Here is a 14602-nt window from a genome sequence, read left to right as displayed (position 1 = left end):
ATAATTTTTTTTTAAAAAGAAGATGAGATTATGACACAGACACTTACAAAGGGAAAACCATGTGAAGACACAGAGAGAAGACAGCCCATCTACAAGCCAAGGAGAGAGAGCTCACCAGAAACCAACCACACCAACACCTTGAGCTCAGACTTCCATCTTCCAGAACTGTGAGACCATGCATTTCTGTTGTTTAAGCCAGTTTATGGCACTTTATTATGGCAGCCCCAGCAAACTGACACAGTGGGCAAGGACCACACAATGAACTGGCATTTTGAGAAGCTCTAACATTGCAAGAGCTAATAGCCCAAGAAGATCCACTCATAAGTAAAGTGAATTACTTCATCAAAGAGCTTTACAGACCAACAAACAGCCTAAAGGCACATGTGGGTAGATATCTCCATTGTCCTGAGGATCTGACCAAGACGTGGCCTGCCACACTGGATGATTCAGCTGGTCTGTCTTTCTAGAAGTTCCATGTCTTGGCAGAGGTCTGATTCCACCACTTAGCTTGGGCAGACCTCACCCAGGACATCAAAAAAGTTTCATGTCAGGAATAATTTTGCCCCATCTGCTTCCCAGAAGCTGGTCCACATCAAGTAGGCAGTAAGGGATCCCAGTCCCAGCACAACATGGTCCAGAGGAGCCAGGGTATTTTCCGTTCCAGCTCAATCAGTGCCAGACCTGGAGCTCCCAGAATCAGTATCATTTCCTAAGAGCCAGGGACTTGGTGACTTTCCTCCAGACCCCAGAACTGGGAGACCATTACCAAGACCTGGTGTCTCTCCAGCTCACCATCTGCTATGGAGTGAGTTTTATGTCCCCCCCCTCCAAAAAAACTCATATGTTAAATTCCAACCTCCAATGTGATGCTATTAGGAGGTAGGGACTTTGGGAGTGATTAGGTCATGGGGGTGGAGCCCTCATTAATGGGATTAGTGTCTTTATGAAAAGGACCCCAGAGAGCTCTCGCCCCTCCCAGGATGTGAGGACACGGCGAGAAGACGGCATCTATGAACCAGGAAGCAGGTCGTCACTAAACACTGAATCTCCCTGAGCCTTGATCCTGGGCTTACCAGCTTCCAGAACTTTGAGAAATAAATGTCTGTTATTTATAAGCCATCCACTCTACAGTATTCTGTTACAGCAGGCTGAACAGACTAAGACACCATCCAACTGAACAAGCCCCCAAGTCCTCGCCCTAGAAATGATCTGACTTGCACCCCAGGGAACTCGCTACATCCAGGCTGCTGGTTCCATCTTGGGCATGTCCACTTCAGTTCTCAGAGGGCAGGAGGTTCTCATGTCCAAAAGCCAAGGGGTACCGGGTACGGAACCCCACCCAACTTCAGCTCTTGGGTTCAACAGGAACATTTCCGCTCACAAATCCAATACGTAGTTTTGTCGCAAGAGAGGTCATTCCAGGTGCCACCTTTGTTCATGCTGGCACAGTCCTCATTATGGAGGTTGTTGGGTTCCTGTGGGTCCCAAAAGCTGGATAAAGGAAAAAGTGCATATAGGGAGGGATGAATAGGTGGAGCACAGGGGATTTTTCAGGGCAGTGAAACTATTGTTCTATATGATACTGTGATGGTAGATACATGACATCATGCATTTGTCAAAACCCATAGAATGTACAACACGAAGAGCAAACCCTAATGTAAACTATGGACTTTAGTCCATAATAATGTATCTATGTTGGTTCATCAATTATAACAAATGCACCACACTAATGCAAGGTGTTAATAATAGAAAAAAAGTGTGAGGGAGAGAAGGAATATGGGAAATACTTCTCTGTACCTTCTGTTCAATTTTTCTGTAAATCTAAAACTGCTCTAAAAAATAAAATCCTACTCAGACATAAAAAAGAATGAAATTTTGCCATTTGCAGCAACATGGATGGACTTGGAGGGTATTGTGCTGAGTGAAATAAGTCAGACAAGAAAAGGCAAATACTATATGATATCACTTATATGTGGACTCTAATAAATACAACTAACTAGTGAATACAACAACAAAGAAACAGACTCACAGATATAAAGAACAAACTAGTGGTTACAAGTGGGGAGAGGAAAGTGGGGAGGGGCAATACAGGGGTAGGAGAGAAAGAGGTACGAGTTATATATAAATAAGCTACAAGGATATATTTTACAACACAGGGAATATAGCCAATATTTTATAATAACTATAAGTGGAGTATAACCTTTAAAAATTGTGAATCACTATATTATATACCTGTGACTTATATAATACTGTACATCAACTATACTTCAATTAAAAAATAATAATAAAAGAAAACAGAAAAAAAGAATAAAGTTTATTAATTTTTAAAAAAAGACTATCAGGAAAAAAAAAGAAAAAGAAAGACCTTCGTGGTTCAGGGCTCTTTCTTCCATCCGAATCATTTCTCAGCCTTTCAGAATTACCTAAAAATGCTGCATTATCCCCTTCACCCCAGCAGCTTGTCTATTCTAACTCAGCCCCACCTCCCTGTTCACCAGAGATTCTCCCAGCTCCTGAATCAGTTTCCTGATTCAGGAAACTGGGTTCAGCATCTGGTCAGTTTCTGCTTCCTCTTCCAAAGAACACTTCTGTCACACCACGTTCCTCCCAACCTTCCAGGTATTGTAATGTCTTAGGTCATGTTCCCTTAAAGCAGAGCCAGATTTGGCAATTCGGGTGCATAGGATTTATTAAGGGCTGTTCTCAGGAGATAGGGAGTGAGAGAAGCAGGATGGGGCAGGGGATAGAATTGAGCAAGGATGTGGGTTCAGCCTGATCTAGCCTCAGCCTGATCCCACAGGAAGCTCTGGAATTTGAATAGCACCACAGAGTTATTCCAACTTGAAACAAGGGGTCCAGGCTTCTCTTAACCGGTCACTGTCTGTGGCATGACCCCAATGGGAGTGGAGTAACCTCCTAGCTGAACAGGCTTCCATTCAGCTGAAGTCAACTCTCTGGAGAAAGCATAACTGTGAACCTTTAGCAGTCAATGCCCCCTGCTGGTGGGAGCCCTCACCAGCCCCATGAAGGGATATGAGCTGAGCAACTGCAGTGCCACACCATGCCATGACATCTCAATTTGCAGAGCTCTGCCTCCCTCCAGGAATCTTTAATAAAAAATAAAATCCCCAGACAAAACACTAATATCTCTAATATAGAAAGAGCTCCTAGAAATCAGTAAGAAAAAGACCAAAACCGCAATATAAAAAATACAGAAAAGTTAATACATATGGCTATTAAACATATGACAATACACCCAACCTCAGGGATAAGAGAAATGCAAATTCATACTACACTGGGATTCCATTTTTCACCTACATTTAAACCAACAAAATTCCAAAAGTTTGATAAATGTGTGGGGGGAAAAAAATTGTAGTCAAGCTGGTGAGAGAATAAATTGGTATAACCAGCATGGTGGACAATTTGTTAATATTTATTTAAAATACAAATACATACACTCCTTGAGAAAGTAAAGCATAATGGCTAAGAGCATAGAGTTTTAAGCCAGGTTGGGTGGCACTGCCACCTGCTAGCTGTCTGACCTTGGGAAGGTTGCTTAAGCTCTCTGTGCCTCATTTTCCATATCTTCAAAATGGAGATAATAATGGTACTCACCTTACAGAATTATTAAGAAGCTTAAATAAATGAGTTAATATAAAGAGTGCCCAAAAAATGAGATCCTGTTCATCCTTTTGGCAAATCCAAATCTTCCTCTTCCTCTTGCCCTATAGCCATGCCTCCTTTTCCTTTTTCTCCCCCCTCCAACCATTGGTCTGGGGACTTGATATGTTTGAGCAGTTGTGCTAAAGGTTGAGATGTTTCAATGGAGGAAAAATTAAAGTACAGGCACCAGAAGCCCTATCAGAAAAAAAAGCACCCTTGTGCCTCCCAGTCTAGCTCAGCCTGGAATTCTAAAGAATCTGCTGGTTTGGACTTACAAGGAAGAGAGATCCCAAGAGCCCTGGATACTTGCCTCAAAGTGATGGGTGACCCATCCAGCCACCTCCAGTCCCCTTCACGGTTTCTGTCATTCAGCCCCAACCAGTATACCCGAGGAGAGCCATGAGCCTTGGCCACAAAGTTCTGCAAGTACAAACTTCATTCAGCCATCAGTTCTTCTACACACCCTCTGCTCTCTCCCACACACATTTAGGGCTTGTGAGTGCCACCCCAATACCCTTCCCAGTCCCCACGGCATGCAGAACAAGATCAACGCATTCCTCCCACTTGAGCATGTTCAGTGGTAATAGTCATGCCACTTTCTTGCAAAACCTATGGAACACTTTGTGCCTCAGTTTCCGCCTCTGTAAAATGGGATAATAGTAGCTACCTCCTCACAGAGTTATTGAGAGGATTGAATGAATTAGTATGCATAAAGAGCTTGAAACAGTGTCTGACATGCAGTAAGTACTATGACATCTTAACATTTAACATTATATAATTTAAGGAACATGTTAATAATAATAAGTGATATCTTGATTTCCCTGGTACTTTCACCCCACCCTGCAGTCTTCATCTGCATCCAGGCAGAAGAACTTGGGTGGGGGGAGAAGGAGAGGAATGGGGATTCCTGGTTTTTATATTTCCAAAGCCCAGGCCTTTGGGAGAAAAGAAAGGACTTGGGCAAAAGACAAAAGATTAGGAAGAATATGAAAATATCATGATTTAAAGCAACTCCTCTCCAGGCAAACTGATCTATGGTAAGGGAAACCAGATAAGTAGTTCCCTAGGGTGGGGGTGGGGTGACTGGAAAAGGGGCATGAAAGAACTCCCTGGGTGGTAGAAACATTGTAAATCTTGACTGGGTTGACAGTTACACAGGTGTATACATATGCCAAACCTCAGTGAATGTACACTTAAAATCTGTACATTTTACTCTATGCAAATCATATCTCATTCACTCAACCTTATTCAAGACCAAGATTCCTTAAAAGGTAGAGAGGAAAGATTGCAATGTGAAGGAAATTATGGAGATGTAGACATGGTGGGTGCCAGAAAGAGGGCTCTGCATTTCTTTCCCTTGTAGAGTCCGAGGTGATGGCCAAAACCCCAGATGGGTATGAAAACTCGAAAAAGTAGAGTGTACCTCGACCCTGTTTCCTGGGAAAACCCCAGAGAAGTATTAGGAAGCCAGAAAGAGAAAAGAGCTGCTTGGCCCATCAAATTAGAATAGTGCCTAGCGTATAGTAGGTGCTCAAAAAGTGTTCGTTGAATTAATAAGTTAATAAGTGACCTACACACTTTGCACAGATTGTCTCATTTGATCTTCATTGTGACCTACTGAAGCAAGGATTGTTAACCCCATTTTATAGATGGGAAAATTGAGGCAGAGAGAAGTTAAGTAATTTGTCCAGGATCATTCATCCAGTGGATGTCCCAGGTTAAAAATAAAAGGATGGGAAAAGATAAACCATGCAAACACTAATCAAATAGTGCTATGAAGCTTATGGCCAAGAACATGGACTTTGAAACCAGCTTCCTGGGCTCAGATCCCAGCTCTGACACTTACTAGTTGTAACAAGCAAGTTGCTTAAGTGAAATATGCCTCAGTTTCCTCATCTGTGAAGTACTGATATGTAATGATATGTACTGTGTACAAATGGTCTTACCACTTAGCTTTGGTAGTATTAAGTCATTAAAGTTATTTACACATATTCCAATTCTCCTTCTACATAAACATAGATGAAACCATCCTTCCCTGCACCTTAAAACATAGGAGTGCCCATGTGACTTTCTTTGTGAGTGCACATAGGTAGAAGTTTTAAAAGTCAATGTATGACTTGCCTCATACACTTCCATCATTGAGCTATAGGGACTGTCTGTTACTTCAGCATAACATAACCTCTCCTGACTCACACACTAATTTATAGAGCTGTTGTTAGAATTACGTGAATGCATATAAGATGTTTAGAATACAGCCTAGAGAATAGAAAGTGCTACCTAAGAGATAGCCATTATATTATATTTCCATGTTAGAGAGAAAACTGAGACTCAGAGAGGATAAGTAAACACAATCAGGATTTGAACTCAAGCAAAGCATACCCCCTTAACCTTGATATTAAAAGTTTTAGTGGGGACTTCCCTGGTGGTGCAGTGGTTAAGAATCCGCCTGCCAATGCAGGGGACATGGGTTCAATCCCTGGTACGGGAAGATCCCACATGCCGTGGAGCAACTAAGGCCGTGCACCACAACTACTGAGCCTGTGCTCTAGAGCACATGAGCCACAACTACTGAGCCCATGTGCCGCAACTACTGAAGCCCACGTGCTCTAGGGTCCACATGCCACAATTACTGAAGCCCGTGCGCCTAGAGGCCGTGCTCCACAAGGGAAGCCACTGCAATGAGAAGCCTGTACACCACAATGAAGAATAGCCCCCGTTTGCCGCAACTAAAGAAACCCCGCGCACAGCAACGAAGACCCAACACAGCCAAAAATAATTTTTTTACAAAAATTAAAAATAAATTAATTAATAAAACATATTATTAAAAAAAAAGTTTTAGTGACTCAAAAGCAATTCCAACTTCTCTACATCCAGGCCTGGGAAGGATATGTAAATCCTAGAAGAGAGGCAGGCTGGCCCTGCTGGTTCTCAAGGGCTTGGTAGGGAGAGCTCACCTGCTCAGCAAAGTTACTGATGATGACCAAGTGAGAGTAATTCTCCTGGCAGAACTTCCGGGCTTCATCCCATGACTTGGTGCTTGGAGAGAAGTAGTAACACTTACCCTGAAAAGGGAGCCAGCCCTCAGGGCAGGTGACCCTGGTACAGTCTGGGGACAGGATAGGATTCTGTCAGAGTGGCCCCAGAACCAGAGTAAGGTACATGGTATGCCATGTACAGTTGTGCAGGCTATGCACTGCTCCACTCCAGGTGGGCACCACTCACATAGATTACACTGAGAATCACTCCGATGGATTTATGCAGTGTAGCAGCTCTGCCATGTCCCCCATCTCAGGGAAGTTCCCCAAGTCCCACTCACCTAATAAGCCCCGAAGTTCCAGTAGGGACTGGTTGGTGTCAGCTCTTACTCGGTCAATGTCCTTCTTCAGGCCGGCTAGCCCCGCCATGCCAGTCACTGTCAGCAGGGATGGGATGTAGGGTTAGAGACCCAAACCCCCATCTACCCACCTACCCATCACTGACTGCAGACACACCACTGTGTTCCCCCACTGCACCCATGTTCTAGTGGGTGGTGGTAAAACTCAAAAACACATGCTCAGTGCCCAAGAAGACTCTAGTGTGGCTCCAAGGAGAGATTAATCCCTGAGGCATGGGGAAGAGTAAAGATGGTGGGCTTCTTGCAGGAGGTGGGTTTTAAAGAAAAATGGTGATTCCGTATCTCTAAGGGGATGGGGAGGCTCAGTAGGCAGGAGCCACCTTGGAAGCAAAGGTCCAGAGGCCAGCATGTTGGGAAAGACTGGTGCAGTAGAGGTCAAGTGGAACCTCACAGGAGCTTGAGCTCAAAGTGGGAAGAGGTCTGGTGTCTGGGTCCTTAAATGCAAAGCTAAAGGTTTTGTGTTGGACTCTGGGCAGTGAGAAACCATTGATGGGTTTTGAGTGGAAGAGTGGCTTGGTCTGAAGTTTGGGGTGAAGGAGTGTGGAATGGAGCAATTTTCAGACTTCAGGAATCATAGTGAAGGCCTCTTCTACAACTAATGTATGTGTTCCCACTACTTTCACACAAATGTGCCCTCTCCCAATACTCCCCAGGGCCATCACTAGATGGCCCTTCAGTTGGACAAGACGGAAATACTAGATAGATAGATGATAGACAGATAGATAGATGATAGATAGATAGATGATGATAGATAGATAGATAGATAGATAGATAACACATATATGTTATCCTTGACACTCTTCCTTCTCACTCACCACCATTCTCTCTCACTCATCCCCAGTCTGGTCAATTTTACCTCTTAAATCTTTCCACTCCACCTACTACTCTTCATCCCCACAACCACAACCCTCATCCAAGCATCCATCATCTCTCAATTACCCAATTTCACCATTCTCCTCTCTTGTACTTACGTCGCCTCCTACCACAGGGCCTTTGCACATGCCTGAGACCCTGAACTCCTTACCAAGTTAATTCCTTCTCTTCCTTCACACAGCTATAGTACCATTTCCCTAGCAAAACTCTATATGACACTCCCAAAGATAAGGTCAAGACCACTTGTTAGATTTTTTCATAGAATTGCCTTCCTCTTCCTTTGGACTATTCATCAAAACTTGGAATTTTACCCACATTTGGATGATAATTGGGTAAATGGCTGTCTATGCTTGTACTGTCCAACAGAAACAAGATGTGAACCACATAGGTAAGTTTAAATTTTCTAGTAGCCACGTGCTTTAAAAGTCAAAAGAAAGTAAAATTAATTTGAATGCCATTTTTATTTATCTCAACATATCCAAAATATTAGCATTTCAGTGTATAATCAATATTAAAGATTATCATTATTAATATTATTGATATAGTTGACATTATTTTTGTAGCAAATCTTTGAAATATGTATTTTTTGGTTGGGTTTTTTTGTTTGCTTGTTTTGTGTTTTTGGTTTTCTGTTTTTTTGTTTTGGCCATGCCACGTGGCTTGCAGGATCTTAGTTCCCCGAGCAGGATCAAACCCGGACCCAAGGCAGTGAAAGCACCGAGTCCTAATCACTGGATCTCCAGGGAATTCCCATGAAATCTGTATGTATTTTTTTTAAAGATTTTTTCGATGTGGACCATTTTTAAAGTATTGAATTTTTTACAATATTGCTTCTGTTTTACATTTTTGTTTTTTTGGCTGCGAAGCATGTGGAATCTTAGTTCCCCAACCAGGGATGGAACCCGCACCCCCCGCACTAGAAGGCGAAGTCTTAACCACTGGACCGCCAGGGAAGCCCCCCGTATCTATTTTAGACTTACAGTATATCTCAATCCAAAATGACCACATTTCAAGTGCTCAACAACCACAGTGACTCATGGTCGCCATATTGGACAGTGGCGGTCTAGACACACACACACACACACACACACACTCCACAGGGACAGGGACTATGTCTGATGTGTTCACCATCCTACCCACCCATCCCCCACCCTGCTACCTAACACAGTGCCTAGCAAAGATGGCACTGGGGTTGGTCATGAAGCTGGATTTGAGGATCATGTTCGAGCTCGACACGCATGGTTTGAAGGGATGATTGAAAGCACTCACCATTCGCTCGCCATGCCATCTGCTGAAAGGTTAACATCCGCAGCTCTTCCACCACCTCCTGGTCTATGAGAAGGAGTCCAGCTTGAGCCCAAGTCCTCCCATACCCCTTCCCCAATTTCTCTGCACGCCCCATCCTCACCTTACTCACATTTAATCAGGGTAACAGCCAGACAAGTGCAGCCCATGAGCAGTGACACCACCACCAGCAGACACACGTACACCATCAGTCTCTCCTCCTGGTAACACCTAGGACCTCCGGACTTCTGACTGATCCAGGGCACTGGAGTTGCTGGGAGGCAGAGATGGGGACAGAGAGACTGATGCTGGTGCTTCAGATAGCGAGGAAGGGACCCTTGAGCTTTCCGCCAAGAGCAGGGGGGCAAATGACTACGGTCATGACTATATCACCAGGTGGGGTCAGCAAGAGAATATCAGGGAGAGCAAACCCTAAAGAAGCCCAGAGCATTTGTGGAATACATACAATATGCCACACATTCTGTCACACCCTTATTATCTTATTGGCTCCTCACCCTTATGACGTAGATTTAAATAGTATTCCCATTTTGCAAATAAGTGAACTGAGGACTTGGAGACGTCATGCATAACTTGGACCCAGCTCTTCTCTTAACATTTAGGATGCATTATCTTCTACACTCCAGCAGCCCCTGCCCAAGCTGCTCCCCGGTGGCCCAAGCTGTGGACCCTTGCATCTGGGGCAGAGAACATTTCCCATAACTTATAGGCAAGCAGGAGGTAGGGCTTGAAGAGTACCTGGTAGATATCCTGGGTCCCTGGGGGTCTGGTTTAGACTCAGAAAGGAGGAGCTTCTGAAAGGAAATGTTTCTCTACCAGGGTCTCACTCCAGAGCTGTAGGTCTCAAATACACTGGCCACCATGAGAGGGGAGATAGAGGTAAACCTAAAGGACTTACTGGCTATAGGCAGCTGGGATGGAGGAGGTACAAGATCAGTGCCTGGGAGAAAGGCAAGAGAGGTTTATTCAGAAGTCACTGAAAGACTTTGTCTTCCAAGATCAACAACCTCCCCCCAAGCCCTCTGATTTGTTCTTTGGTCAGAATTGGGGGACGGGAGGGAGGTCTTCCAAGTGTCCCCTCTCAGGCTTCGTAATGGGAATTCCCACTGCTCACCCAGTTGAGGAGTTGTGCAGGTGACAGGGGTGAGGTTCAGGCCTGGAAGGGGTCAGAAAGACAACAGTCATGCAGAGCAGGGCTTCAGCCAAGTGAACAGGAAGGTCCCAGCCCTAGACACTCACCTGTGTTCTTCGGGAGCTTGCAGGGAAGTGGGGGGCTCTCTGTTTTCTTTCCTGAGGAGGGAGGAATGGTTGCTCAGGTCCAGATCAGGACAAAGCCAGCCCTGGGTCTCCTGTACCCCCAGCCCCAGCTCACCTGCCCTTGGAGGCCTTGGTGGAGCCATCCAGCCTGGCGAAGAGAAGCTCAGCATTAGAGCTGGTCCAAGGATGGGAATGAGGTGGAAAGGCAGTGATGGAAACAGGATTGACCTGTACGCGCTGTTATATTTAAAATAGATGACTGGGACTTCCCTGGTGGTGCAGTGGTTAAGAATCCACCTTCCAATGCAGGGGGCGCTGGTTTGATCCCTGGTCTGGGAACTAAGATCCCACATGCCGTGGGGCAACTAAGCCTGCGCACTGCAACTACTGAGCCCACGTGCTCTGGCGCCTGCACGCCACAACTAGAGAGAAACCTGCACGCCGCATTGAAGAGCCCACACACCACAAGGAAGATCCCGCATGCCGCAACTAAGACCCAATGCAGCCAAATAAATAAATAAATATTTTTAAATAAATAAATAAATAAAAATAAAATAGATGACCGACAAGGACCTACTGTAAAATTAATTAATTTTTTTTTTTTTTTTAAAAAGAGGGACTTTCCTGGCGGTCCAGTGGTTAGGACTTCACACTTCCACTGCTGGGGGCACAGGTTCAATCCCTGGTCAGGGAACTAAGATCCCGCATGCCGCACAGTGTGGTCAAAAAAAAGAAAAAAGAAACAGGATTGAGATTGCAATGCAGGGTTAGGGATGGGGTTGTGCATGAGAGCGGAATTGGGCTTAGGGATAGGGACAGGATTAAGATATAGTGACCAACCATCCTGAATTACCCAGGACTTTCTTAATTTTAAAACAGGAAGTCCCACATTCCAAGAAATCTTTCATCCCTGCACAAACTGGGACAGTTGATCACCCTAAGTTAAAGACACAAGTGAGTTTGGGTATGGGAATAGAGTCAAGGTTAAGGTTGGGATGAGGGTTTGGATTGAGATGATAGGGTTGAAGAAGGGTCAGGGATAGTGGTGGACATGGGAGTAGGTTTGTGATTCAGGGTGTAGTTGGGATGAAGAATGGGTTGTAGCTGCATTGGGGAATGGGGGAGAAGTTGAGGTTGGGTTGTAGTTGTGTTGGGGCTTGGTCATAACTTTGATTTGGACATGGAGATGGGTTGGAGATGGGGCTGCATTTGGAGATGGGGATGGGATCTAAATTTGGGGAAGGGGTGGCCTTGAAGACAGCGATGGGGTGGGTCTCCGGGTTGGGCTTGGGGATCATGTTGGGATCAAGTGGGATTTGGAGACGGACAGTCAAAAAGCAGAGCCCCGTGTACCTCCTTAACTCATATTGAGCCCCATGGTGCCCCGGGACCTCCCAGATTGACTCCACTCTGGACTCAGAAGTGGGGGGCGTGGATCCACATGGAATGGCCCCTGTCCAAGGACATTCAGGGGTCCTGGTGGGAGCTGACTCAGGGAAACCTCAAAGCCTCCACTTTTTTTTTTTCTTTTGGCGCTGCCATGCACCTTGCGAGATCTCAGTTCCCCAACCAGGGGTGAAACCCAAGCCACGGCAGTAAAGTCACCCAGTCCCAACCACTGGACCCAAAGACTCCACTTTTATATACACTCATTGGACTCTTGTTGAGTCCCTGGCCAGGCATGGGCCACCCAAGTTTAAAGGCAAATTTGGGCCCTGGGTGTGAATGCGAAGAGGTTGGAGAGACAACAGTCCACTCACAGCTTCTGAAATACTGGCTTTCATGTCTCGGGGTCTTTGCATCCACCAGTTCTTTTCTGGGCTTCTCTTCTTAACAAACTCCTGTTCATCCCTCAAGTCTCACTCCAATGTCCCCTCATCTGACCCCAAATCCTCCCACTATTGCAGGCAGACCCCTCAGTTACCCTCAGGATTTCCCCAGTTTCGTAGTCCCTCCCCTCTCAGACCTGCTCACCCAAGACTATGTCCAGAACTGCCTCCCCCATCAGACTGAGAGACCCTCAGGGTGGACACATGGATACTCCCACCATCATGGTGCCCAGTATGGGCAGGCTGACCATGTATGTCTGCAGTGTCCAGCTAGTTCCCCCTGGGAAATCTGTTCCCCAACCTCATCCCTCAAATCACACATCTCTTCACTTGGCCTCTGAGAGTTCCTCTTACCTGGCTTGGGAGGAAGGTCCTTGTACAGTGGTGCTGTGTTCTCATAATCATCATCGTCATCCTCTTCTCCGGGCCCTTCCAGAGGAAAGGCAAATGAGAGCCCAGCCCATTTCCTCCTCTGTCCCTCACACCCTGATCTCTGGCCCCAAGGTGGGAATACTGTAACCTGGGTCCTGACCACCCCTGGCCCCCAGCCCATGCCTGGCCAGGGCCATACCTGGCAGGTCCCTGCACCCAGAGTTAGTATACAGGGTGCACATGACTGCAGATAACACAGGAGCCTGAGAAGGAGCAGGCAGAGCTCGACAGCTTCTTCTCCTTGTGTCCTCAACTCAAGTGACTAGGGCTTTTCTCGGTTCCTTTTTTCTTTAAAAGTCAAGAACATGCAAATCTATCTTGAGGGGAACACCACAGACCACACACACACACACACACACACACACACACACACACACACACACTTATTCTTCTCCCCAGTTTGGATTCATGCATAGAAGTAACAATGACAACAGCCCCTGCATTTGAGTTCCTACACAGCACCAAGCCCTGGGTGAAAAATAGATAAGCTCCTTCCTTCATGAAACTTCAATCGAGACAGGAGAGACAATAAACCTATAAAGAAATATAGAAATAAGCAATATGGTTTGGTTTTTTATTTTATTTCCAATAGTAACTAAGTATTATTTTAAAATAAAATAAAACAGGGTAAAGGGATAGGATGGGGGCTAATGTAGAGAGGTGGTCAGGGGAGGCCTCCCGGAGGGGGTGACATTTACAACAAGACGTTAAAGTGATCGGTGCTAAGTACTCCCACATTCCCACAGTGAAGTTTTAGGCTCACTGTGGCTACATAACAAATTACCCCAAAACTTCATGACTTAAAAAAACAGTAGGCACGTATTATCTCACAGTCTCTGAGGCTCAGGGATTCAAGAGCAGCTGTGTGGTTCTGGCTCGGGATCTCTCATAAGGTTTCAGTCAAGATGTTGCCCAGGGCTGCAGTCATCAGAAAGCTGGCCTGGGGCTAGAGGATCTGCTCCATGATGGCACACTCCCATGGCTGTTGGCAGGAGGCCTCAGTTCCTTGCCATGTGAGCCTCTCCCAAGGGCTGATTGAGTATCCTCACAACATGGCATAGGCCAAAATGGAAGCCACAAAGCCTTGTATGATCTAGCCTCACAAATCACAAACTATGATCTCCACTATATTTATCACACGGACCAGCTTTGAGTCACTGTGGGAGGATACCACACGAGGACATAAATACCAAGAGGTAGGGATCATTTGGAGGCCATCTTGAAGGCTGCCTACCACAGTCATATACAGAGAACTTGCAAAGGAGTGTTTTTCATCCTGAACGTGACATCGACTGGAGGGTATTTAAAAAGTGAAAGTTAAAGAGAGAGAGAGAGAGAGAGGTCTGTCTACCCTATGGGGAAACCAAGGGATGAGGTTTTGATTCACACCCAAAACAGCATGAAGTGAAATGATGGACACAGGGGAAAGGGCTGCAATAGGAGTGGCTGCGTCTTTTGGTACCTCAAGGATGTGGGTGTTTCCTGTGAGCCTCGTGGAAGCAGTGGAATAAGCAGACTGAGGCCCAAGCAAGCAGCCTGCCTATGTTTCTCAAAACGACCACCATCCGCCTTTGGGGCAAACAGCCCTAGAATCAACCATGACGCCTCCCTTCTCTCTCATTCCATGGCTATGGCACATTACGTTTTCAAAAGATGGCTGCAACAATATCTCATGTCCTACATGTTCTTATGCAATGTGACCATGCCACTCCATCAAGAAGTAGAGTCTAACTATCCTCCCTTTAAATCTGGGCTTGCCTTAGTGACTCTCTTATAACCAACAAAATGTGGCACAAGGGACAGTTGCCGTGCTGCTTCCACCTGGCTCTGTCAGAACATGTGCTCCCTTGCC

At 45.6% G+C, this 14602-nt stretch overlaps 1 protein-coding gene across 1 annotated transcript; it reads right to left on the bottom strand.

The window, feature by feature from the left end:
- Nucleotides 1-1341: 1341 nt before the first annotated feature.
- CLEC17A (C-type lectin domain containing 17A) lies at nucleotides 1342-14602 on the bottom strand. Its single transcript, XM_082380594.1, has 11 exons — nucleotides 12673-14602; nucleotides 10605-10637; nucleotides 10472-10522; nucleotides 10347-10388; nucleotides 10131-10172; nucleotides 9348-9488; nucleotides 9200-9262; nucleotides 6980-7075; nucleotides 6618-6769; nucleotides 3974-4083; nucleotides 1342-1491 (listed from the first exon to the last, which is right to left on the bottom strand). Exons 1-11 carry the CDS (start codon nucleotides 12869-12871, stop codon nucleotides 1359-1361), a joined length of 1062 nt encoding a protein of 353 aa, XP_082236720.1. The 5' UTR covers nucleotides 12872-14602; the 3' UTR covers nucleotides 1342-1358.

The sequence above is a fragment of the Balaenoptera borealis genome, assembly GCF_965194805.1.
Source record: "Balaenoptera borealis genome assembly, chromosome: 2".
NCBI lineage: Eukaryota > Metazoa > Chordata > Mammalia > Artiodactyla > Balaenopteridae > Balaenoptera > Balaenoptera borealis.
The sequence above is the reverse complement of the archived record's forward strand: the minus strand, read 5'-3'. Positions and strand labels throughout refer to the sequence as shown.